Here is a 26,006-nt window from a genome sequence, read left to right as displayed (position 1 = left end):
AGCCCCCACGCGCACCCCCAGCCTACCGTCACGTGCTCGCTCGCCCCCCACCTCTCAGAAGGCAAGGAAAGGGGGCTAGGAGCAGCCTACAGTCTACCACTGACACCAGCCTTTCCCTACCTCGGTCATTGCATTACTTGTTTAAGCTGTGGTTCAGGGGTACAAACAGTCCCTGTCACACGTAGCTTCCGTCTATGGTGCTGTCAAAGTGGCCGCAGCCCGGCCTTGCCCTCCGTCGGTCCCCTGGCTACAGGACAGCCCCAGGGGCTCGGGAGGGCAAGCACCCGCCTCCTCCTGGACAGCCCCCCCCCCCCCCCCAGCCCGGCTCTGCCCTCATGCACCTGGACTCCAGCTTCCACATGCTTGTCTCTGGAACTCTCCGCTAAAATGCCTGCTTGTCAGGTAAGGGACAGGGGCCGCCAGGTGCTACCTGTCGGATGACAACCTCACAATTAGGCCATGAGCAAAGTGCACGAACCAAGGGAAGAGGAGTAATGGGAGTCGCCCCTCTCTGTTGGGCTTCGGGTCACATGGGTCACTTGGTTTTGGACGAGCCGCCCAAAACGCAGCAGTAGACACGGGCTTCCAGCTCCCCAGAAACACGACCGGCTTATCTCGGTGGGTGCATCTGAGACCAGTTCAACAGCTCTGTCCTCTCCTGGTTAAGCACCAGTCCCAGAAGGCCGTCAGACGGACTGCTGGCTCCAGCCCGTGGCCCCTGGGGGTTCCACCCACTCTGCTGTGGGGGCCCAGGAAGGCCGGCCTCACCGGGGACATCCTCAGGTCCGGGCAGAGGCAGGCAGAGGCGAGCACTTCTCTAATGCACAGAGATCAGGAGGTTTTGGATGAAAATCAATGGGCGACCCGGGGGCGCGTGGAGCTGCTCGAGGTGGCGGCCCTGATGAAGGTACATGAGGTATTTTGGCCTGCCCCACTGCTTAGCCGGCGGCCACCCTCCTCACGGTGTTGGCCCGTTCTGAGACGTCCCAGGCGCCCTGGGGAGGCAGGCTCCGTCCCTGGCCGTGGCTCTCCCGTGCTCTCTTCGTGTTGGGGGACCCTCCCCATTCTCCATGCCCCCTCCCCAGCCTCCAGACACATGGCAAGCCTCACGTCCAAAGCTCCAGCCATCAGGGACCCCCCCCACCCCCAGAGGGGAGATACCAACATTCTGTGGAATTGATTCAGGACAAATCCTGAGAGCTAGACCAGGCCACCGGGGGGAGGGTCTGAGCCCCCAGGGACGGGGACGGCCCTGTTCTCACGGCAAACACAGGTGGAGCTGAGCTCGGCGGCCGGCGTGGTGAGAAGAGCCTGCGAGTCTGCTGGCCAGTTGTGGTAGACGTGTCTACACTGGTCCCAGCTCGGTGGCCTGGCTCAGACGGACTTTCTAAAACAAACGCTGCTGTTTGCGGAGTGCGTCGTGATGCCGCCTGGCTCTGAGGACCAGGCTGACAGTGTCCCCGTGTGCCTCTGGGGCAGGCCACTGGCAGAGGGTCTCCTCACTTGTGGTGGGCCTGTCCCTGGGGCAGGGCATGGGGCCGAGGCAGCTGGCGTGGCAGTTGGCACATGGGCGTTGCAGAGATGAGCCCTTTGGGAGGAATGGGGGGGGTGGCGGGGGAGCACAGTGTCCTGGGCAGCGACTGCCCTTCGAGCAAGCACCAGGTCCCTCCGCCTTCTCACCCTGAAGGCAAGTCATCTGTGTGGGCCACCGGGCATCCTCTCCCCGAACTTGGTGTGTCCAGTGTGTGACTTGGGGGTGGAGTCTGAGGTGTGGCTGCCAGTGGGCAGGAACCCGGGCTCGGGGTCACTCGGGGACCACAGGCTTCTTCCTCCCGTGTCCGCGTCGCCGTGAGATGCTCAGGGCGCTGCCGCTGGCGTGAGGGACTTGTTCCACGGCAGCCCCGAGTCTGGGACCCTCGGGGAGGCCTAGGGGGTTGTGCACAGTTACCACCCACATTGGGCCTTCCAGAAGGATACGGATAGCTGTGGCAGGCAAGTCAGGAGGAAAGGGAGCCGGCGGCGTCACTGGGCAGCTCCAGCACGCGTGCGGGGCCCTCGGGGTGACTCCCGGGGTGGGTAGGGTCATTTGTAGGAGGGCCGGTCGTCACACAGACACGTTAAGAGCCGTTGGTCACTACAGCAAACACAGATTAGTGGCAATTATGAACAGTGTCCCCAGGGAGGCGGGGGTGTCCCGTCAGGCAAGCCGCGGGCCAAGGAGGTCAGAGCCCAGCTGCCCAGAGTCTCCTGGATGAGCCCCACGGTGGGCCGGTAGGGAAGGGTAGGCAGGAAGGCCTGGGCGAGGGAGGGGCGCTCAGTAGTCTGGGCAGCTGCGTCTTCTCCCCATAGGGACAGGGTGGTGGCCGGCCCCTCAGGACTGGGGGATCTGTTGACACCGGGTGGGGCTGGGCGGGAGCCGGGCGGCCGCGCTCTGCTCCGTGCGGAAGCTGTATTCATACTGGAGGAGGGAGAGGACAGAGAAGCAGGGTCAGTGCAAGAGAAGAGCAGAGCAGCCCCTCCTCAGCCCCGGGCCCAGCCCGCGGGACCCTGGGCCACCTTGCCCAGCGTGTGCCCTCGGTGCAGTGTGTGGTATGGGGGCGTGTGTGGGGACACAACTCTGTGGCTGTAGGTGGCCCCCAGTTCCCGATGACAGATTCCATTCCCAGTCCCTGCTCTGCTCTCCGCAAGGAGGGACTGTGGGGCCTGAAGCCACGAGCTGGCCGTGGGCCGGGCTGCCTGCCAGGAGAGGGGTCGCAGGCGGGGTAAAGGACCGCTCTGGAACGCCATCCCCCACCTGACCTGAGGCCAGCCACAGCCACCAGGCCCGGGGGACCCTTGTCCCAGTGCTTCCTTGCTCGCCCGCTGACAGGCTAGGTGACCCCGGGGAGGGGCAGGCAGCACCCCACACGTGTGTGTACTCTCCTGAGTTCCCAGCGCTGGTCCCTGAAGGTTGTGTGACTGTCCCCCGCACCTGACGAGGGCCCGAGTCTCCAGGAGGGCAGCACCCCACAGTGGCCACCCAGCCTGGGCCAGAATGGTCCCTGGAGGGGCACACCTGTCCCCTGCCCCACCTCATGCCGAAGACCGAAGCTTACCTGGCTCTCGGTCACGGACACGTGTAAAGGAAGGTTCCAAGTGTGATGGAAATTCAGAGGTACTTGCAGAGGGAACGGGGGAAGGCCTGTAGCTCACCCGGAGGGCCAGGAGGGATGGCACCTTCCAAATGTGAGGCTGGTGGGCCAGGCCGCAGAGCAGGCCCGGGGTGGGGTGGGGGGCGCGGGGTGGGGGGGGGGGGGCTGCAGCAGAGCTGCGGGCCGGGCCCAGCACACTATAGGCCACAGCAGCCGCGTGGCCCCATGGCTTTAGGACTGAGGAGTTTAGAGGATGTCAGGCGGGTTCAACATTTTGAATCCCATCTCAAGACTCTTTAGCAGTAGATTTGCCCTAACAAGGGCTCCTCCCTATACGCAGAGCAAAGCGGGGCTGCCTGGGCTGAAACAGCTGTTGCCTCAGGGACACTGAGGGCAGGATGAGAGGAAGCCCCAGGCGAGCTGCCGCAGCAGGAGAACAGCTCAGTGCTCAGGGCTTCAGCAGTTGGTCAAGGATGAGGGGCAGCCGCAGACCTTTGAAGGTTTTTCCCCTCAAGTAGAAATGGTGAGGAGGCACCCAGTGCACTGTGTCCTCGGCCGCCCCTGCTGGAGGGGCCCACAGGGTTGACCCTACACAGGGAGAAGCAGACCTGGGCTCAGCCCATCCCGTCCCTGTACAAACCATAGGAGGGAACAGCGTCAGGTGGCCCCTGAGCCCAGATCAAAGGGCCCTGCAACGCGGATAGGACGGGGGACCCTATAGACATTGTCCATCACCAGAAGGGGCGGGTGGGAAGGACTTGACTTTGGAGGGCGACCTCAGGCAGGTCTTTGCCCATCTCTGAACTGGGCCAGGGTAAGAACTGACAAGTGTTAGCGAGGACGTGGAGAAAAGGGAACCCTTGGGCCCTACTGGGAACGCAAATGGGCGCAGCCGCCATGAAACATGGTGTGGGGGAGACTCACAAAATTGGAACTAGGACTCCCCTAGGACTCAGCAATTCCTCTTCTGGGAATTTATCCAAAGAAAACAAAAAACACTAACTCAGACTCCTGCACCCCCACATTCACTGCAGCATTCTCTCTAAGAGCCAAGACACGGGAACACCCTAGGTGTCCCATGACGGGTGAAGGGATAAAGAAGATGTGGCGTAGAGACATGATGGGCTCTTACCCAGCCATAAAAAGTGAAATCTTTCCATTTGCAAAGCACGGATGGACCTCAAAGGCATCACCTGAGGTACAGTGAGTCTGAGAAAGACAAAGACCATGGAACCCCACTTATATGCGGAATCTAACCAGCCAGGGGCTTGCCCGGGGAGGGGGTCTGGATGGGCGAAGGGGGTCGAAAGGTACAGATTCCAGCTATAAAACTTGTCCTAGGGGTGTCATGGACGGCAGGGCGATGACCATTAATACTGCATTCCATTTCGGAAGTTGCTAAGAGCCAATCTTTTGTAATCATGGTGACAGGTGTTGACTAGATGTGCTATGATCATTCTGCATATATACAAATATGGACTCATTATGTTGTGCACCTGACACTAATGTCCTATGTCAATTATACCCCAATAAAAAAGTGGGGTCACAGTCTATCTCCAGGGCTGGCTGTGGGAATGGGGTGAGCTGTGCAGGTTAAGGGCTCATGCGCCACGGTCACCAGGCAAGCACTTGCTGCACATTTGCTGGCTTGGGAAAATCTATCAGAGCAGCTCCCAACCTGCTCCCTTTCCTGCTCCCTGATGACCAGGGCATGGGCCCTGGCTGGACTCCAGCTCTAGGAAGCTGGCCCAGTGGAGCAGCCCCAGAGGCGGCCCCGGGGCAACGTCTGAGACAATACCGCCACCTGGTGGCTGCTCGGGTGCATCATGGCAGGAAAGGTTCCCTGGGCTCCAACAGCGCCCACCCCGTTCTTCACCCCTGGCTGGGCTCCCTGGGGTCAGGCGAGAGCCCCATGAGGGCAGCAGAGCAGGGGCAGGCCAGCACCATTAACTCCAATGGGCAACACAGGAGGAAGGGGCGGTTGGGGGAGAGCATGAGTGCATTTCTACCCGGGGCTCAGGGGCAGCTGCCTGGCTGGGGAGCTAGGGACCCAGGGATCAAAGGTTGGGAATGGCAAGCACTGCCGGAGGAGGGGGGTTCGGGGGCGGAGGGTATCTGGAGTGCCAATGGAGAGAGGTTTCGGGAGAAGCACACAGGCTCAGAGGGTGAGGATCGGCCTCGTACTTGGGGTGGAGGACCTGGAGGGGAGGGCCAGGGAGGAGAGCAGAAGAAGGACACGGGCTGGGGATAGTGGCTTCTGTGGGAGCAGTTCTGGGTGGGCGAAGGTTGGAGAGCTGTCAGTGTGGCGGGTGCGGTTGCCCCTCAGGGGTGGGGAGGGGGGCACCCAGGGAAAGAGCTGAAGCAGGCTGATCCCACTTTACTGCACAGAAGTCCCTGGAAGTCTTGGTAAAAGGCAGATTCTGACTCAGAAGGTCTGGGGTACAGCCCAAGATTCTGTGTTTTCAACCAACTTCCAGGTGATCTGGGGACCAGTTCAGACAATTCTGTCCTGTGACCCAACCAAGGGGACGAAGGGGCAGATGTGGGTGGGAGTGGGCAGAAAGCAGAGGGCTAGAGACATTAGGGCTGGGCTGTGGGGGGCTGTGGAGGGAGGGAGGCTGGGGGTGCTTTACTCCGGCTGCGCGGAGGCCAAGCCCGGGAGATGCCTGCCTGGGGCAGCAGACAGAAGGCACCTCTCGGAAGCAGCCAGAAGTCCCAAGTGCACACGCTGCCTTTTCCGGATTCACAGCCTGCGCACGCCCCTCCCCCCTCCCGAGGGCCGGGACTTGGTGCCCTGCACAGATTGCTGTCCCCCCACTCCTACCCTTGGGAGCTTTTCCCTTTTTAGGTTATCTTGGCTGGAGAAAAGCATTATTCCCCTCCCACCCCCACCTCTTGTTTTCTCTAACTCCCCAAATGAAATTTCAACATATGTCCCCAGACATAATCCCCCTTAGGCTGCGGATAACCCTTCCCACAGACACTGTCTTCTGCCCGGGATTGCTGGCCCCAAAGTGTTTGCCCAAGAGACTAGGGCCGCTTCTGGAAGGCCTTTCACTCCCTTGGGCAAACAGTGAGTACCTTTGAAGGTGGATTTGGGCCCGGATCTGTTTACTCAAGACATTAGTCTCCTGCATAAGGAAAACCTGCACTCGCGTACAAACAGCAAATCCTTTTTGAATTAAAAAAATTTTCAATTAAAAAGCATTTGGGTTCACAGAGCCAAGCCCAGCTGAGCGGCGCCAGGCCGTGGCACCCTCTGGTGGACGCCAGCCGTCCCAGCAGCCAGGCCGGGCGGTGTCTCCAGGAAAGAGACGTCACTGTCAGGGGCTGTTTCGAGCTTTGCTGGGGCCCAGGGGCCGCAGTGTCCCTCCGCCTCCGCCTGGGAGACCCTGCACCTGATGCATCGTGCCTCTCTGGCTGCGGGCATGAGGCCCAGCGAGGCCATCGTCCTGGTCTGTGGGACATGTGGACCCTGGCTTTCAGCTGGGTGGTGGAGGCTGTCCCTTAGACCCAGCCTCACTGGCACAAAGGGGGCCAGCAAACCCTTGTCCACTCACAAAGGCGTGAGACTCACCCGAGACACTTCGCCTGAAAAGCCCAGTCCTCCTGCTGCATCAGAATCAAGGTTTCTCACCAAGCCACTGGTGCCTGGGCCCCATCCGGCGTGGGGTGGTTCTGGTTCACCTGGCGTGGCGGGCGGCATCTTCCCAAACACCCAGGACACCTGACAGATTAGGCAAGTGAGAACCTGCCTGGAAACTACCAAATAAGTTCAGACGGTCCCCGAGTTATGATGTTTGGACTTGACGACACAGCGAGAGCAACAAACGTTCAGTAGAAACCAGACCTTGGATTTTGAGTTGGACCCTGTCTTGTGCTGCTCAGCAGCCGCAGTCCCCGGGCAGCCACGCGACCACAAAGGTCCATGACGGACACGCTGACGGCCGGGCTGTCCCCATACGACCGTCCTGATTTTCGCCTTCAGCACAGTATTCAGTAAAGTACACGACGCGGCCAACACTTCATTATAAAACAGGCTGGACGCGCCGCCCAGCTGCGGGCTCCTGGTCGGGTTCTGGGAGTTGAGGGCAGCCAGGCTAAGCGGTGCTGGTCGGTAAGTTAGGGGTAATAAGTGCATTTTCAGTTTACAGTGCTTTCAACTCACGACGGATTTACTGAGCGGGGGCGGTCACGCCACTGTAAGCTGAGGAAGATCTGCAGAGGGCAGAAAGGGCGAGCAGACACCTTCCCTTCCTGGGCGACAAGCAAACCAGAGACTCATATCAGAGGAGAAAGGACAAGAAGGGATTATTTCCAGCACCTGAGTTTTGTAGATACGGAGGCCAGAGACCTGGGGCAGGATCAGACTTCCCAAAGGTCCAGAGACAGCCAGGGCAAAGCCGGACTAGGCCCACAGGGGCGCCAGGGGTGGGGGACAGGCGAGTGTGTGCGCCCCCTTCCCTGCAGCTCGGAGGTGGGGCAGACTGACATGGGAGCCAATGAGTCAGCGTAAGCTGGCACTGGGGTGGATCACAGAAGAGCCTGGAAGGGTGCGTCGAGAGCAGGTCCAGAGCAACCAGGCTGGGCCTCAGAGGCCTGGCCAGGGGAGAACAGGTAGAGGGGAAGTAAGGGGGCCAAGATTTAGGTCAACAAAGAGTCTGGATCAGGGGTGAACGCACACTGAAGGGTGGGCCTCAGCAGTCATGGAGGGTCCCTGGGCAGGCAGATGGGCCTGGCCCCATACAGTTAGGAAGGTGGACGAGGTTCTTAGTGGCTCTGCTTGCCCAGAGCCCGCCCAGGGCCTGCCCTCCCAAGCTGGTCCTGCACCTACTCGGTGCCCCATAGCCCCAGCCGTGACACGGGCTCTGCTGGTCACCCACAGCTCAACCTCTCCAGGGATTTCAGCTACGGGAAGCCACACTCCTCACTCGAGGCCTCCGCGTCCTCCCCTCTGTCTGCACAAGTCCGGCTGCTGGAACTCAGCCGCAGGGGAGCAAAAAGCTGGTGTCCCTGTGAGGAGTGGGCACAAGAGGGCCTCGAAACCCCACAGGGCAGCCTCGTCTGTGTACCGGGGGGGGGGGATCCAGCTGATTTGAATACATCGCCCCCTTCAAGCTCCTGAAGGGGAGACTGAGGACCAACACCTCATTGCACAAGCCCGGGAGTCCTTGTTCCATACCTGGACTATGGTGCCACATGGAGATCGGAACGACTGAGCGAATGGGGGATGCGCTGGGGTCCTGACAAGCTTTACCTGGACGAGTTCTCTCCACGTGCATACTGGGGGCCCAGAGGAACGCAGGGGATTCCAAGACTGCCCTCCCCATTCCACAGGGAGGTTCTAGAACACTCCAGAGCTGGGGAGAACAGGCCAGGAGCTCAGGGCTACAGCCCATGAACCCTGTGACTCTAATGCCACAGGAGATTCCATGTCCCGAGTTGGGGTGCTGGGACCAAATCCATACGCCCCGTGAAGCTGGTATTGCTGTCTTTCCATCCCAGGTGGGCAAGCCGGGCATCTGAGTGGCTGAGAAGCCTTTCGATGCCATGAGGAATAGGGGAACAGCAGGGAGGCATCTTCAATGCCACAGTCCCATGGGGATGCTTGGGTCCCTGCAGCTGCACACAGGGGAAGGCCCTGCAGGCCCTCAGGGAAGCCGCCTCGGTTTCCGTTCCAGCTTTCCCATTGGGTTCCTGGGCTCTAATCCGAGAGGCGTAACCCCGAGTCGGGGCCTGAGCCCCACCCAGGCCCATTGCTGGGTCCCTCCCTAAATGATGATCCAAACAAGGGCCCTTCCAAGACTCACCTGCTCTGGCAGGAACCATGTCTGTCTGGGCACCGGACCCGGCGGCGCCAGCCCAGAAAAGGGCTCCGATAGCGGCCGCTCAATTCATCAAATTCACAGCCTTCTGCTGATCCAGCCCCCGGGTCTTTCCACTCTGGGGCATCCAGGTCCCTTTCAGGGATCCTCAGCACCCAGCCCTCCCCCCTTTCCTGCTCTAAACCTGGGACTCCCAGAGGGGGTGGTGACACCCGCGTGCTGCCCTGCACGGCCTGCCTCCTGGGCTCAGTGCTGGGAGAGCCCCCCACTCCCAAGGCAGCCTTCACTCACAAAGCTCACAAAGCACCTTCCCACTAGGACCCAGACAGGAGCATCGTTGGAGAGATTCCAGGAGTGGTGCAGAGACTCCCACATCCCCGCTCTGCCCCGGCACAGCGCCAGGCCCTCCCCTCCTCCAGGGTGAGGTTTGAGTGGGTTCTGCAGAGACCTCTTCTTCCTCAGTCCCCAGCACCGAGTCCTAAATGGGCCGGGCCCAGCCACACCTTTGTGCCTTTCCGAACGCGGTTTTCCCTAGGACGCTTTTTCTCTTCAACGGCTAAACTCTTGTCTTTTAAGGCCCAGCTAAAGGGGTACTAGTTCTGGACATGTTCCTTCCTTCCCTGGGGAGAATTCATCCCAATTCCCTGAGCCTCCCCAACCCTTCACATATCCTCCTAAGTGCACGGTCAGGATGGGCCACAGTCGTCTCTGTAGCTCCAGAGCCTGGTGGAGGCTATGGCCTAGGATGGATGGATGGACGGATGGACGGACGGATGGGTGGATGGATGGATGGACAGATGGGTGGGTGGGTGGATGGATGGACAGATGGGTGGGTGGATGGACGGATTGATGATGGGTGGGTAGATGGATAGATGGATGGATGAGTGGACAGATGGACGGGTGGAAGGATGGATGGACAGGTGGTGCAGGATGGGTGAGTGAAGGGACAGATCAGTCTTTGGGCCCAGCTCAATGCAAAGGAGAGAAGGCAGCTAGCTTAAGGGCTACGTTCTGAGGCAGATGGCAGGTTATTCTGATTTTTAGTCTTTTGTGGAAGCAGCAGTCGGTCCAGCCCTGGGTTTTCTGACTTCTCCCAGCCCTCTGAGCATGATGGTGGGATCGGTCCTATTGTGTGTTATTTAACTCAGGCATATAAATTCCAAAGCTCAGTTCTTGTCCACATCACCCCGTGAATGCAAGAGTATGAGTTTGAGTGTTTTTATCTCCACACAAACACCATGTGCAAGCTGGAGGTTCACACGCTATTGGTCTGTGGGATGTTTAAAAATAAACACTGAAGGGGCACCTGGGTGGCTCAGTCGTTAAGCGTCTGCCTTCGGCTCAGGTCATGATCCCAGGATTCTGGGATCGAGCCCCGCATCAGGCTCCCGGCTTGGTGGGAAGCCTGCTTCTCCCTCTCTCATTCCCCCTGCTTGTGTTCCCTCTCTCGCTGTGTCTCTCTGTCAAATAAATAAATACAATATTAAAAAAAAAAAAAAACACTGAAAAGTTGAGACATTGCCTAAAATGCCAGCATTTTCCAGCTTGTTCTAGAAAAAATAGGGGGCTGTGGCAACTCTGGATGTTCATTCTTGCAACTAGAGGCTGCTTCCTTCAGAGAGGCATGTACTTTCCAATTTGCCACACTCCCCACCACCCCCTATAAACTGCCCAACCGATGTTATCACTGTGATTGCACTTTGTGAGTGTGTGGGGTTGTGGGGACAAAGCAAGCAAGAAAGTGAAATATTTCTTGTACCCATGTCTACCAAAAGTAGGAGAAGGAAAGAGAGACTGAGAAGGTCGTGTAATTTTAAGGAAAAGGGGGGAAAGGCACATTCCATGGTGGTGCTAAAGACCGCAGTGTGGTCAGTGAGGACACGGAGGTGTCTTGCTTGTCCCCAGCCCCTCCCTCACTGCAGGACCAGCGGCCTGGCAGGGGCCTACGTGTCTAGCCTGCCCCCTCTAGTGTGAGCCTGGCCGTGGATGGGGACTTTGTGGCTAAAAATGCCATTTCTATGTCCGTAAGCAACCATGGGGCCTTCCCCTCATTGGGTCAGCATTTCAAGAACTCACCTGAGTATTAACTTTAAAAAAATGCATCTGTGAACTTTCCCTGCTCTAGGCTCTTTGTAGGAAATACTTAAAACACCACCACTTGCCACCCCTGGAAGGTGAGGGATGTGGTCACTCTGGGAAAGCGCCCTCCCTATTCTTTCTGTCATCTTTATGCGTTTTACCTGCGTGACAGGCAACCTTCTCAGAGTTCAGTCTGGGGGGGCGGATATTACTTTAAAACATGGGGGATGAGAGTTCCCAAAACATGAGGAGAGAAAGATCCTTCTGTGAAGGGCTTGCGGGAGACCTCGTATTCATCTGGGCTTTGGGTGGCAAGAGCGAGGGCACAGGTCGCGATGGCGACCGGCACAGGTGAGGCTGCCGGACCTCACCTCTGCTGTGGCTTCCTTGCCGCCGGCTCAGCCTGCAGCTCTGAGCTCTGTGATACGTGCCCGGGGCCCGGGCTGGGCGGGGGCTGCCGCCGGGGACACCGGGGACACTACCGCCTGCAAACCCAAGGGATGGTGTGGGGGAGTGGAGGGGGGCTCAGAGACTCTCAGAATTAGGGACTCTATTAATATAATCCAGCATATTAATATGCCCGTGGAGAAAATATATGATCATCTCAATAGATGATTAAAAGACATTTATCAAAAGCCACCATCCATTCCTGATAAAAAACCGTTAGAAAAATAGAAATGGACGGCTAATTCTTTAGCAGGATAATAAAAAAAAGAGAGAGAGTGAGAGACGTGTCTATACATAACAGGCCCAAACGCAGCATTATGGGTTAACACGGATACTAAAAGCTTCTACTAAGGCACAGGTCAGACGCGGCGGCACAGTGGCCAGAAGGCGGGGAGCACAGGCAGGTGCGGCGGGAGGAGGCCCCGCTGGGGTCTGCAGGTGACACAGCGGCCTGCCAGGGACCCCGGAGGAAAGCAACCGAAAACCCATCAGGAACAATAAAAGAAGTCGGTCAGAAGCCTGCAGGTTCTTGACCTGTAAATGTCGGGAAATACGACGTCGGAAAAGAAACGTTCCCAAGAGCCGCGAGAACATCCAACACCCAGAAGAGCCCGAGAAGCAGCCTGTGGGGTCGGCAGTTCTGTGCGTGGCGACAGAGACCACCAGCCTTGGGGTCGGGACACTTCATCTAAAGTGACAGTCGCTGCTCTGCTAATCTATGTGGTCAGTGCAGTCACAACAAACACCTAGAACAGTTTCTGGAAACCCCTGCCCCCAGAAGGTTCTCTAGTGAGCTGGGAGAATAATCATGTGATTAGAAAAATTAGGGGGTTATGAAGGGAGAACTCTGGCATATATCGAAGCTCATCATAAAACTGTAAGATTCAAAGGCGCCTGGGTGGCTCAGTGGGTTAAAGCTTCTGCCTTTGGCTCAGGTCATGATCCCAGGGTCCTGGGATCGAGCCCCGCATCGGCATAGGCATCGGCATCGGCATCGGGCTCTCTGCTCAGCAGGGAGCCTGCTTCCTCCCCCCTCCCCCGCCTGCCTCTCTACTTGTGATCTCTGTCAAATAAATAAATCTTTAAAAAAAAAACCTGTAAGATTCCAAACAGGGTGGCAATAATATAAGAAGAGCAGAGAAGAACGGAGTCAAGAGAAATGTCCCCTGGTCCGCTGACATTATAGAACAGTATAGTAAAGACAGCATTTAAAATGCACTGAAGAAAGCAGTCAGTGTTAAGAAAACTGGCTAACGCCATGGGAGAAAATAAGGCTGGTCTTAATTCTAGTAGATTTCAGATGGATTAAGTAGTTGAAAAGAATTTCATATTTTAATATATTTAAATATGAAAGAGTAGAAGAAAACAGACTGATTATTTTTATCATCTTCTAACTTTGGCACAAAGCACCAGATAAATAAGATGCTGAAACATAAAGACAAAAGAGCCTGTGAAAAAATTAAAACTATTGTACAGCCTAACACATCATTAACAAGAAGAGCCACTGGTTAGAGGTGTGTCTGAGCAAGGGACAGGGAGAAAGTTGTTATAAAGAGCATAAAGAAGGGGCACCTGGGTGGCTCAGGCGGTTAAGCCTCTGCCTTCGGCTCAGGTCATGATCCCAGGGTCCTGGGATTGAGTCCAGCATCGGGGCTCTCTGCTCAGCAGGGAGCCTGCTTCTCTCTCTTCCTTTCCCTCTGCCCCTCCCCACTGTTTGTTCTCCCTCTCAAATAAATAAATAAAATCTTATTAGGAATTCTTAAAAATAAATGGAACAAAATGAAGCCAACAGAAAAAATAAGGCAAAGGGGCACAGAGAGATTTGCAAAATGCATACAAATGGCCAATAACCATGTGAAAGAACGTTCACCTTCAGATACCAGTGATGTCAGCCCTAGTGAGAATGTGGGAAACAGGGGCACCTGGGTGGCTCAGTGGGTTAAAGCCTCTGCCTTTGGCTCAGGTCATGATCCTAGGGTCCTAGGGTCCTGGGGTCCTGGGGTCCTGGGATCGAGCCCCGCATCTGGCTTTCTGCTTAGCAGGGAGCCTGCTTCCTCCACTCTCTACCTGCCTCTCTGCCTGCTTGTGATCTCTGTCAAATAAATAAAATCTTAAAAAAAAAAAGTGGGAGGGGCGCCTGGGTGGCTCAGTGGGTTAAAGCCTCTGCCTTCAGCTCAGGTCATGGTCTCAGGGTCCTGGGATCAAGCCCCGCGTCAGGCTCTCTGCTTGGCGGGGAGCCTGCTTCCTCCTCTCTCTCTCTCTGCCTACTTGTGATCTCTCTCTCTCTGTCAAATAAATAAAATCTTTAAAAAAAAATGTGGGAAACAGGCATCCCCCTCATACACTACGGGGTGGGAAGGTCACAATGTGCATGGCCTTTTTGGAAGGCAAAGTGGTAATATATATTCTCCTAAAGAAAGACCCAGGGGAGCAAAGACACATGTACAAGGAAATATACTGCAGCCGTGTAATAGTGAATAATTGGAAACAACTCAAAACTCAATCAATAGTGGGTTGCTGAAATAAATTACGGCGTAATCATAAAAGGGAACCACATGTAGTCATTAAAAAGAATGAGGTAGGTCTGTGCGAAGTGATAGGGAATGTTGTGGAAGTGAACAGCAAGGTGAGGCTTATGTACAGTGTGAGCCTACATAATGCCCATGCGTGTGTGTGTGTGTGTGTGTGTCCACATTTTACTTCCCATGTTTTTGTGATGTTTACAGCTTTATAAACACCTACAACCTTTGAACTTAAGGGGAAAACACTAAATATTAAAGAACTGATTCTGATTGGCAGGGTAGCTGTTTCAGATGATAAAGTGCCCACAAGATCCACTACAATTTACGAGGAGGGAACTCATCTCTGGCATGAAGCTGGTCCCTAAGCCGGGGTCACACCCCTGAAGTCTATGCAGGGGTGGTCCCCAAGCTGCTTCCCATATTTCAGGAGAAGCCTAATACCTCCTGTGTGCCTTCAGAAAGGCCGTCTGTTAAACTATGTCATTAGGTTTCTTTGTTTTGGGCTGGAATGGTCTGTGTGTATAAGGGTTTGGGTGGCAGCTTGGTGCCTTTGAGCAATATAAAAAAGGGGCGAACAGGTTCACTTCTATTTATTTAACTGACTTTTATATAATAAATGAATTAGGCAGGTTTCTTTCCCCAAACGTATCAGTTACTGAAAAATCAAGAAAAAGGATTCTGGGGAGAACAAGGCTACTGAGTTCCCGTTGCAGTTTAAGACCTGACCACTAGATGGTGCAAAGGGACCGCAAATTTTGCGTCCTCTCCCTCCACAAAATTTCTTTCAACGTTAATAAGCACAATGAAAGCTTTCCAAAAGTAGAAGGAATGAACGATTGTGCTGGGACACGAACATTTTGCTTTTATAAAATTGGGACTCTGCCATTTCATTACCGATACAAAAATCTTCTGCCTCACTTTCTTCCCGCATATGCAGGTCCCAAATCTACTCTCATCTCATCTATTTGAAGGGGCCTGAAGAAGCCCACGCAAACTGGATGTCCAAAAGTTGAATTCGAAAAAAAAATTTTTTTTTTTTTTTACTTTGCAGTGCCAAAGGGCTTTCCATTAATTTCACCTCAATGTCGTGACGTAAATGCTAGCGGAATAGGCCCCAAGCTAAATAAGCAAATAAGCCCCATTTTTCAACACACAAACACATAAAGATGTCAGCTCAAACTGTTTACTAATTAACACTTAAAAAGACACAAATTAGATATGCGTGGCTAAGAGCAATTATAATCAAGACGAATTTCTCTAGTCATTTGGGAACTGAGAAAAATGCCTAATTGCTGGAACCAATGTTTTAAAAACTGAAATCACGCCAGTTAGCAAATATGTTCATTTAAAGAACATTCCACGTGACTACACTCTTGAGGATTGACTACAAACATGAGAACAAGGAAAATATTTAGGTATAAAATTAAAATTTTAAGCTCCCTTAGATTTATAACTTCTTCATTAAAGAGTCTGCAAACAGCAGCCCATAAAAACCTGTAGCAATTAAGTGGTTAAATGAACTGCCTCCCTTGTCAATTTTCAGGGAGTGATTAATATTAGATCGTCCCTTTACTAATTAGACTCTCCCGTGTCTTACAGCTTTAAAGTCGACTGAAAATGGAGGCTGTGTCCTACCAGGAAGCACGGTGGGGTAATGACGCTTCCCTCGCCAGGCTGAGTTTTCAGCACGGCACCCACGGAAGGGAGGGTGAGCGTCGTGGTTTTCCGTGGGAGGTCGGTGGTAGTGGGGAGATGGCTTTGCACCGGGCTGGAGGGCACCGCGGATGCTGGGTGCCGCTTCATTGCAGGCATTGCCGGCTCCTAGTTTTAAAAGGCCTGCCGGTTGTTATGCGCGCAGCGTGAAATCTACAATCAAGGCCGCCGTCTCTTGGCCATTATTCCTTGAGTCCAGGGATGGAGGGTCTGCAGGGGAGGCGAGACTGGGGGTGGCGGGGCCACAGGGCAGGCGGGGCTGTGGGCGGGGAGGCAGGATAAACAGGCACGGTAAAGGGAACGGAGACACGGGCAGGATTTTAGAAGCTGCAGCCTGGGCTGAGGGAGCTGGGGTGCTCCCACCCTGGCTGTGACGGGGAATCCATCAGATGGAGAAATGGAGCAACTGCTTACAAGGGAAATAAAGAGCGGCAGAGACGGAGAATATTTATATGCCCATCTTCTCACTCCGAGAGGAGATGCTTCATCACAGGGGTCGGCTGCGAAATCACACTTTTCCTGACTCCTGAACAGAGAGCAGCTTTTGTTGGGGCCGCGGGGAGGACAATAAGGGTCTCACGGGGACACCGTCCCCCGGGGTCACCACCACCCTCCTGCTGCCCAGCCCCGTGGGGGGAGGGTTCCATGCGCCGGACTAATGTGCACGAGCCGGGGATGAACGCGGATGGCAGGGAGTACGGCGGGGGGAGGACAGGCTGGGCAGGAAGGAGGCTGCCGGCCCCATCGGCGCCAGGAGAGTAACCGCATTCACGTGGGAATTTCTTTATCAGCCACAGCTTTGTTCACTTCGACCCCCCACACCTCAGAGCATCCCTTAGCTGTGAGAGGTTTCATGTTTGTCAAGAATTTTTTCTCCCCAAGTCTGCTTGACTGCAGGTAGTGGGATTTTAATCACAACCTTAAAACATGACCTTCCTTGCGGGGTCTCTCAAGAAACTTAAGCCCGGCTACAAGCCGCCGCTTCTGGGGAATCACGATGCAGGTGGGAACGGGAGCTACGGGGACGAGCGCTACACCCAGGCTGGGGCCATCAGACCCATGGCCGGGGTGGGGTGGGGGGGCAGCCGGGGGACCTACACAGCAGATTTGGCGTGCAACCCCATGCATTCAGACGCAGACTGTGTCCTCTCCAGCCTATGCCGTTTCCTCCACAGTCTACACGGTCAACGAATGTCCCAGCAAACACCCGGGCTGTACCCACCAACGTGGCAGGGTCCTCTGGTCCACACAGCCAGTGAGCCTTGTCCTGTCCTCCTGCTGGCAGGGCCCTGCGTCTCACGCTCCCTGAAGCTCGGCTGATATCGGGGGGCTGGAGGTGCACTGCCCAACCACACCTGGGGTGAAACCTGGTCTCTCTCCATCTTTACTCGGGCGATTCTTGGCTGTGGTAGGCTGGGGGGCACTGCGGGTCCCTGCCGTGGGGGGTGGTCCCTGCTTGTGCCAGCAGCTGGCTAAGCACCGAAGTCAAGGCTGGCAGGGTCACGGGTTCGTTCACGGAATGAACGGTCCCTGTGGTTGAACGGCGGTGATGGGGCACGGGCTTAAATTCAGAATCGTACCCCGGGCAGAGCATGGTAAGTAAAGGTAAAGCTGGCAGGAAAGCAACCCCAGCCCAGTTGTGGGCAGACAGAACACCGTGCTGTCATCAGGGCTTCCTTCAGCGCCCTTCTCACCTGAGACCATGCGAGCCCAGGTCTCTGGGGGAACCTCAGGCAACGCCGCATGTCCACACGGGGGGGCGGGGGTAAAGGAGAGAAGCCCCTCCCAGCACAAAGCAGCCTCCATGGACACTGGCCTCTCCCTGCTGTTCAGGAAGCCGAGAGCTCGAGGAGGCGTTCGGGGTGGGCAGAGACGTGGTTCTGGTGGTGGGACTGCCCCGGAACCCAGAGGCAGTCTCCTGCCTTTTTGGGGGAAGGGGTTTGGCTTAATCGTGTAAAATATGACAAAATAATACACAGCAAGCCAAGCAAAGTCCTCCACCAAGACGCCCCCCACCCCCTCCAGGGGCAGCTAGACTTGCTGGGGACGGAAAGGAGCAAAATCATCCCGACCAAAGGGACTCCCAGCTACTCAGGAGCCAAGAGCCGGGGCCAGGGGGGCAGCGGGCCAGGCTTCTCCTCGGCCTCAGACTCCATGAGCAACGCTGAGTTTAGTGGCAAAAAGGGGGGAATTTCATGTTTATTTATGGAGAGAATTCTCTGCCATTGTTGCCGAAGCTGCAGCCCGTTCACCAGAGCGTGATATCAACATACTAATCACCATGAAATGCACGCGGACGGCCGGGGCCAGTAACTTCTAAACCCTCAGATTAAATGAAAAACTGCAGCATTCTTGCCTGCGACGGCATCTGTGATGGTTTTACACCCCACGTAAGGTTCCTACCCTTCCTCACGTCCCCGCTTTGTAACTCCACGTTAATGTCCTTCAGCAGAGAACACAGGCATGTGTTTTCAGCCCATGACTGGGACAAGAAATAAAGCTATGTGTGGGCAGCTGGGCCAGATCAGCGCCTACTCACCCCCCGTCCTGAAGACAGCGACAACAGCGAGCACGACTGTGGCCGCGGCCAGACCCCGTCCTGGGCCCTTCCACACGACTCAGACCCCGTAAGCGCTGGGTGCACAGCGTTTTGTTACTCTCCTGATTTACAGAAGAGAAGACGGAGGTTCAGAGCAGTTAAGTGGTGCTGCTGAGACTCGAGCCTGGGCCAGCCGAGCCCAGAAGCCCTCTGCACCCCTCCACGCTCTGCTCAGAGTGCTGGACATCAAGACAGCACATTCTAACAAAACGTGTGTTTGGGTGGCATTTTCGAATTCAGGTTTCTGGTGGCTTCTGCAGGCTGCTCTGAGCCCTACAGGCCTCCCAGAGTCTGCCCCATCCCGGTGACTCAAAGGCCCAGCCCACATCAGGTGGACCAAGCTCCCTAGCCCCGTTGAACCCAGCAGCCCATGGAGCCGCAGGCTTCAAGTCATAAGGGGCAGGGTTTGGAGTGTGAGCACTGGGTCTCAGTCTTGTCTTGGGCAAGACCTTTCACCTCTAGAGTCTCACTTTCTGCCCCACGAGATGGGAAGGAATGACACCCACTTGGTCCACGGTGGGGGCGGGGGACGGCGGGAGCCAGTGAAAATGCAGGGAGAGCCCCAGAGGAAGGTGAGCACAGAGCAGGTGCTAAAATAAAGCAGGGACGACTCTGGGCAAGGGAAAGTGTGACATCCAGATGGTTGCCTCCCTGGTTCAGCACGTGCCACCTCACAGCTTCCAACCTATGGGGCCGGGTCCCTGTGCTTACACACATTCGCGTGGTGTTCCTGAAAACCCTAGGGGGTACGTTCTCCCATTATCCCAGCTTTAAACAGAGAGGGGGTGACCTGTCCCCTGTTGGCGTGGAGCTGGGTTGGACGTCTGTTTGTATGACCTTGTCCATCCTATAGTGGTCACAGGCCATGCCCCCGCTTCCCCCCAGCAGCCAGAGGAAGCCACCCTCAGACGCCTTCTGCATACACTCCCTGGGGCCGCCCCACGTGGGACCCCCACACAAAGGCAGTTTGCAGAACCACCTGTGGCACCTTTTCGAGAAGGGCTGGCACGGAGCTCCATGGGCACAGGGATCTCTAAGGTAGTCGCCCTTCCTTCCCCCAAGTTTACAGCTCCCCCCACGCCCCCCACCAACCTATAAATGACATTCACGTTGGTCTTTGTGATCTGCTGAAAATCAAAGACAAAGGGGGAATTTTTGGTCTTGTTTTGCTATGACAGGTTTAGAAATTTGTTGTACTACGTCGATTCAATTTTCCTTGGTTTCGGCCATCTTTCAGTAATGCGACCTGCTTCTGCTGGCTGTGTATACAGGAGAAAACCCAGAGGAACTGAGAATATTGAAATGGTTCTACCATTTCCATCTTTGAGACAAATGTTCCTCTCAGAGGAGAGCTGGTTGCAAGCATGTGACTGCTTAACGGCCGTCTACACATGGAACACGACACACACGCACTCTAACGCTGTCTTAGGAAAACAGGGATGACACGGGCGGGTCAGACCTCCGGGTTCATCCCAATATCTCAGCTCTCCTTCCTCAAGAGTTGTCACAGTACCACAGGCCTGGATTTCTTTCTCTTTGGTTATGTAAACATCCAAACTATGTGGAACCAGGCGGCAGAACGGGGTCTGGCTTCTCGGGCACAACGGAACGGATCCTGATCCTCGCTCTAAATCATTAAGAGGCTCCTTGGACATGTTCCCAAACCTCTACTGGCAGCAAATAGTAGAACCCAAGAAGGAGAGAGAGGAGATTGCGTGCCCATCCCCTACCTCCCACCTTTTACAACCGGGGGCATTTTACAGCCTGGCTTTCAGAGAACACAAAGAAGTGTCGGTCATGACGGACTTGAAGCAGTGAACATAATCAACGTGAGATTCTTTTTCTAGGGAATAAACCTGAGGGACATGGAAGTGTTTTCCTCCGAGGGGCACCGCACACCTACATCCTCCCCGTTCCTGGGACAGACTCCTACGGGGGACCGGAGACCCCGTGGGGAACAAGCAGTCCCAGGCCCCACCTGCCCGCTCTCTGGGCGGCATGCTTACCTCCTTTTCAATTTCTGCCAGAGATTTGATGGTAATTCCCAAGAGATCAAAGGGCTGCATCTGCAAATACAGATCAAATCCTTTTAAACGGTTGGAAAATGCTGTTTCACATTTGCTTTTATGCATAACAATTGTGACCCCCTCAAACCACCCTATGCGATCTAGCATTTTCTCTACCCTCTTTCAAAGGGAAGCCCACCACTGTGACTCTAGTGATTACGAGCAACGTAAGCAAACGTTCCAGAAAACCCGGCTGACAGCAGGGCCGGTCCCTTCTGGTGGGGACCCTTGCTGAGTCATCTGTGGGCAGCCCCGGGGAGGGTCCCAGCCCTCCTGAGAGACGGAGCCAGGCACTGGTAACTTCCGTCTCTCCTTTCTCCCTACCTGGGTCAAAAGCCGGTTTTCTCCCTCTGCAGCTGGAGGGATGGAGGGGCATGAGGCGAGGCCACGGCCGCCGTGACTGCGGCATCTGGCAGTGGGTTGGGTTAAGGAACTGGGGGCGGGAATTCTGGGTCTTCGAAGATGGAAGGTGAGTGAAAGAACCGCCCATCGATGGTCATCTGAGAACTCAATGCTGGTGAAAAATGCTATCACTGCATTTTAATGGGTGTTTCTAGAATTTCCTGATGACGGGAGCCTTCTCTGAAAATGCTGGCTTTCCCCCAGCTAGCCGGAAAAGCCAAGTTCACGAGCCAACAAGTCAGCTGGCGGCACAGAGAGCCCGGGGCTGGATGCACGGTGAGAGGTAAGAGGTCAGTGGCAGCCCGTCCCTGAGGCCCCCGCTCGGAGCCCCTCAGCATTCTGTATTCCCGACAGGAGCCAGCAACTGGCAGCTGGGGACGAGCAGGTGAAACTGGGGTCCCGGACAAAACCCCAGGCCCTCATGGTTCTGAACCGCAGCCCAGAGCCCAAGTGGAGCCGAGCCCGCAGGGATGTCCTGCCAGGTGCACGAGAAAAGCCAGCTCCCCAGTCCACGGACCCGGATTCAGAACGGGGCAGCTGTGGGTTAAATCACGGCCTCATTTCCTCTCCCGCTCAGAGCAGTGTGGCTGGGTTCTTGGGGCTGTGCCACCGGGAGGGGGATCTCGAGAAGCGCATGGAGGTGCACGGCATTGGGTTTGGCCCGAGCTGCTGAGAGGACAGTGGCACGTGCGCGAGGGCGACCTTGGGACAGGGCCACCGCATGAGCCACTCGGCTCCCGGGACTGCTCTGCCAGTGGCCACAACGCAGTGTGGCTCTCTCCGGCTGCCAGCCCGAGCGGCGAGCACGGGGCCGCTTGCCCGCCGTCCAGCAGAGGCCCAGCTGTTGCATCATTAGGCTCTAACCGCCCCACTAAACTTTCCCGACTGGAGCTGGTGCGCAGGACAGAGCAGCCTCTCCCAGGGAGCGCGCGGGAGAGGCGCCAGCGTCGTCATGGCAACGCGGCCAAGTGGCGTCGGCTGAAGTTACTCATGCTCCGCGTGTCACGTCACGAGCATTTTTCAAGATTAAGCTGCTTACCAGAAGGGTTCAGAGGAGGCCTATTACATTTCATGAAAATGGAAACTACAGAGCAGGTCAAATCGCAAGCCGGGCGGTTTTAAGCTGGATCCATGAAATACACTAAAGGATTCTTTAGCTGGTGCCCGAACCGGGGCCCTCATGGTTATTAGCTGCTCATGACAAACTTCTGCAAAAAGGATAAAAAAGACCCAGGAACAAGCTTATTGAGCCAGCACAGCCCGGGCCTGAAGAGCTGGGTGGGGAGGGCGGGGTCAGCGGGGGATTCCCACCCGGGGGGGCAGGGCCGTCTGAGAGAAGGTCCCCGGAGTGCACAGCCTGCAGTGGGCGCCCCTCTCAGTCTGGGTTCTGGCCTGCGGGCCCGGCCAGCTCATGCCGCCCCTGCGTCATCATAGACGGCTCAGGGGCCCCGGCTGGCTAGTGCGTGTCGTGGGGTCCCCGGAGGCCTGCAGCGAGTGGGCGACCACAGCTCTGGGCACACACACTTGCCAGCCAGCCCTGCCGCTCAGAGGCCTCCCTCCGATTGAGAGCAGAGCGTGGTTATCACAGAATCCAGCCAATTACAGTGAAAAAACGGAGGCAGGCTTCTTTCAGCAAGATGTTATCACGGTTAAATAAAACAGAACAAAAATTAATTACGTTGAACTTGGAAACCAAGAACGTTCACAACTAGTGAAGTTCAGCCCCATTTACTGTCACATTTGAAACAAAAAGGCCCTGTTGTGGCCGAATTGGGATCTGTCTGCTTGTCCATCTTGCTGCCTCCCCGCGCCTCATCCCTGCCCTCTGTCACTCCTCGAGCACCCACTGTGTGCAGTGTTAGCTGGAGGGGCCCGGACAGGAAGCCCTGTGGTCGGGACAGCGCGAGGGTGGGGGGCATGTGTGCTGAGCAGGGCTGTGCGGGCTGGGGCGGCCATCACGCAGGACCATCACGCAGAACACTTACACTTTCTGGAACGCAGGAAAACTTCTCTGAGATCATGAAAGGCACACCGTCCATTGCTGTAAAAGAACAGAAACAGAGAAAATGGCATTGCGGATGCTGGCGGTGCTCGGAGGCCGGAGATATTGGCAGGACAGGCCCACGTGGGCCCCGGTGAGTGGGGACCCCAGGGGCTCCAGCCCTGCACCCAGGACACACACCTGAGCGCCTCACCAAAGTGCAGACTGAGCTGTGGGGGCAGAGAGGGCTCTAGAGCCCAGTGTCTGCTCTCTGACCTGTGGGGGTGCTCCCGAGGGGCTGGCAGCAGGACAGAGGTGCGTGTGGCTTGGGGGAGGGGGGACAAAGCTGTGCTCTGGGAGGTGGGCAGGGAGCATGCTTGGGAGACGTTCTCTCCACTGAGAAGGACGCCATGCCCCAGGCTGCCAGGCCCATAGGGAAGGTCTAGGTTGGAGGAGAGAGTGACTTTGGAGTCAGAAAGACTGGGTTTGAATCTTTCAGTAAGGTTACGTTATGTTTAGAAGGAGGATGGCGGGGGGCGCCTGGGTGGCTTAGTCGGTATCAGGGGCCCGGGATAGAGCCCTGTGTTGGGCTCCCTGCTAGTCCTCCCTGCTCCTGCTCTCTCTTGCTATCTCTGGTGCTCTTTCTCTCAAATAAACAGAATCTTTTTTTTTTTTTTTTTAAAGGAGGATGGCAGGGCCCATGAGCAGGGGTGTGTGTGAGCTGGAGATGCATGTGAGCAGGGGTGCGTGTGAGCAGGGGTGTGTGCGAGCTGGAGGTGCGTGCAAGCTGGGGTATGTGTGAATAGGGGTGCGTGTGAGCTGGAGGTGTGTGCAGTGTCAGGCACAGAGCAGGTTGGGGGGCCACACACAGCCAGCATGGCTCCCTCTCTATCTCCTAGTCCTGGGCTTCACAGTGGCCTCAAGGCACCAGGCTGCTCGAATGGGGACATCAGAGAAAGACGGGAATGGGTCCCTAGCAAATGAAAACACGGGGTCAGTGGAGCAGTCCCCTTCCCACGACCCGCAGGGAGATGGTCTTCCTGCCCATTCTGCTTTGGGAGGACACGGGAAAGGCCTGGTGAGAGGGTTCCCTGGGAAGTCATGTTCTCTGCTTCCCCCAACATCTAAGATGGGGGTTTCTCTGGTACACAAGCGGCAATTTCTTCCAGTCCTAAGAAAGAAGAGTTGCAGAAGCAAAAAAAAAGAAGAAAGACAGGAGAAAAATAAGAAAAGGAGAAGTCTGGGACTAATCCTCTCCAATCAGCAAGCTGAGCCCAGTAGCTCACTTTAAGCAATGATCATAATGTGTTTCAGGAAAGGAAAAATGAAGCCTCCTCCGGTAAGTCTGAAGAAAAGGAAGCAGCACAGCTGGCCCCAGCTGTTTCCCTGGAAGCCTCCTTTCTTTGGAAGGCTGCTGCCTAAGGTCTGGGCCTGGGCCCGGGCATAGACATCCACAGTTGGGGGCCTTTCCCCATCTTGGGCCCCTGTGAGCTACCGGGACTGCCTGGGGGAATGCTGGCTAAGGGCCAGGAAGTGTGACACTTCTCCATAGGAGGTGGGGAGGAAGCCCACGGTAATTTTCAGCCCGTCACACGTGCAGACATACGAGTGACATTGGGGTACACGTGCGTGCTTGTTCATGCATGGCTGGGAAAACCCATCCCTAAACAGACAACCCTTGAAAGGCCACATGCCTTCTAGAGAGGGACAGGACGGGGTCCCACCCAAGGTCCAAGAAGAGGCCACACTCCCTTCGCAGCAATTGCCACCATCTGCCCAACTCCGGGTGTGGGCCAAGGCCTATCCCACATGGCACTCTGACGCCTGACACCCGACCCTCTCCTGGTGCCACAGAGATGCACGGGCAGGTGCCACTCAGCATCCGCCATCATTTCACAGACTGGGGCCTGCTGAGGGCACTCAGGTAGGAAGCAGGGATGCCAAATCCTCTGGCCCTTCCACTGGGTATAAATGGAATTTCTGAGAACAAATCTGCCTTTTCCAGACCAGGACCTTTCAGGTTTTGATGGCCATTACCACGTCCTCCCGAAATCTCCAGGCGTCCCTTCCACCAGCTCCTTCTGATCAGACCTCCGGGCCAGGAAGTGGGCGTGTGTGCAAAGAGCCCAGTCAGACCTGCCACCACCTTCTCCCCAAACCCGCTCCTCCCTGCACCTCCCGGCTCACCGGTCACACGCCAGCCTGCTCCTGCCCATCCCAAGTCCAGGGCTGGAAGCCACAGCCTACTCTGCCTCTCCTTTAAATCTCACAACCCGGGGCGCCTAGGTGGCTCAGTGGGTTAAGCCTCTGCCTTCGGCTCAGGTCATGATCTCAGGGTCCTGGGATCAAGTCCCGCATCAGGCTCTCTGCTTAGCAGGGAGCCTGCTTCCTCCTCTCTCTGTCTCTCTCTCTGCCTGCCTCTCTGCCTACTTGTGATCTCTGTCTGTCAAATAAATAAAATCTTAAAAAAAAAAAAAATCTCACAAACCCATGGCTCTCACCTGCCAGGGCCACGGTGCTCTCCATACGCACCTCTGCACACACACACACTCTTTCCTACTTCTTTCCACCAGCTAGACAGATGGCGGGGCCCACGGCTGAGCTCCCGCCGCTCGCCCCACGGGCTGTGCGCAGGAAGCCCGCTGATCTCACGCCTGGCGAGGAGTGTTCGGCGAGCACATTTGCACACATCCCGGCCCCGCGCACCCCTGATCAGTCACTCACTAGGTTTGCTGTTTTAAAGACCGTATTAGTGTCTGCGGGTTCCTGAGAAGAGAGGTCAAGAACTCCCCGTCACTGCTGACCGTGCTCCGTCCCCATCTGTGTGTGTTTAGAGAACTAATGTCCTGAAGGGGAAGTGGGGTGACTTTCCACGGCCTGATCATCCCCCCCTCCGGAAATGAGAGGCCCGGGGAGCACGGAGAGCAGGAGGGAGGCAGAGAGGTGGCTCTGTCCTGTTCGAGGCTGCCAGCCACACCAGCGCCCCGCACAGCAGGATTCCCAAGGGGGGTCCTCAGTGGCACATAAGGGTCTGCAATCCCTTCACAGAAGGCCCTTCCCCTCACACTCCTTATGTTGACACCTGACTGTCCTCCTGAGGTCCGCTCCGAGTGCCTCTCCTGCAGCGAGCTTCCCAGAGGCGCCCCCACCCCCCACTGGGTCCCCGGCCACGTCTCCTCTCCGGCAGTGGGCTTCCCGGCAGTCCCTGTGTGAGTCGCCGCTGCATTTCCATGTCCCTGGC

At 56.2% G+C, this 26,006-nt stretch overlaps 1 protein-coding gene across 1 annotated transcript in view; it reads right to left on the bottom strand.

Annotated features, from left to right (window-relative positions):
* Positions 1 to 308: 308 nt before the first annotated feature.
* LOC111146261 (multivesicular body subunit 12B) overlaps positions 309 to 26,006 on the bottom strand; it is a 179,153-nt gene continuing 153,455 nt past the window's right edge. Inside the window, exons 8-10 of the mRNA XM_022501736.1 lie at positions 22,770 to 22,825; positions 20,323 to 20,382; positions 309 to 2,458 (exon numbers count right to left, since the gene is read on the bottom strand). Coding sequence (XP_022357444.1) covers positions 2,372 to 2,458; positions 20,323 to 20,382; positions 22,770 to 22,825 — 203 coding nt within the window. The 3' untranslated portion in view covers positions 309 to 2,371. The remainder of the gene's footprint in view (positions 2,459 to 20,322; positions 20,383 to 22,769; positions 22,826 to 26,006) is intronic.

This window comes from Enhydra lutris, unplaced genomic scaffold (genome assembly GCF_002288905.1).
Source record: "Enhydra lutris kenyoni isolate GAN:26980312 unplaced genomic scaffold, ASM228890v2 scaffoldscaffold13, whole genome shotgun sequence".
NCBI classification, from domain to species: Eukaryota; Metazoa; Chordata; class Mammalia; order Carnivora; family Mustelidae; genus Enhydra; species Enhydra lutris.
Note: the sequence above shows the minus strand (reverse complement) of the source record. Positions and strands in the feature narration are given on the sequence as shown.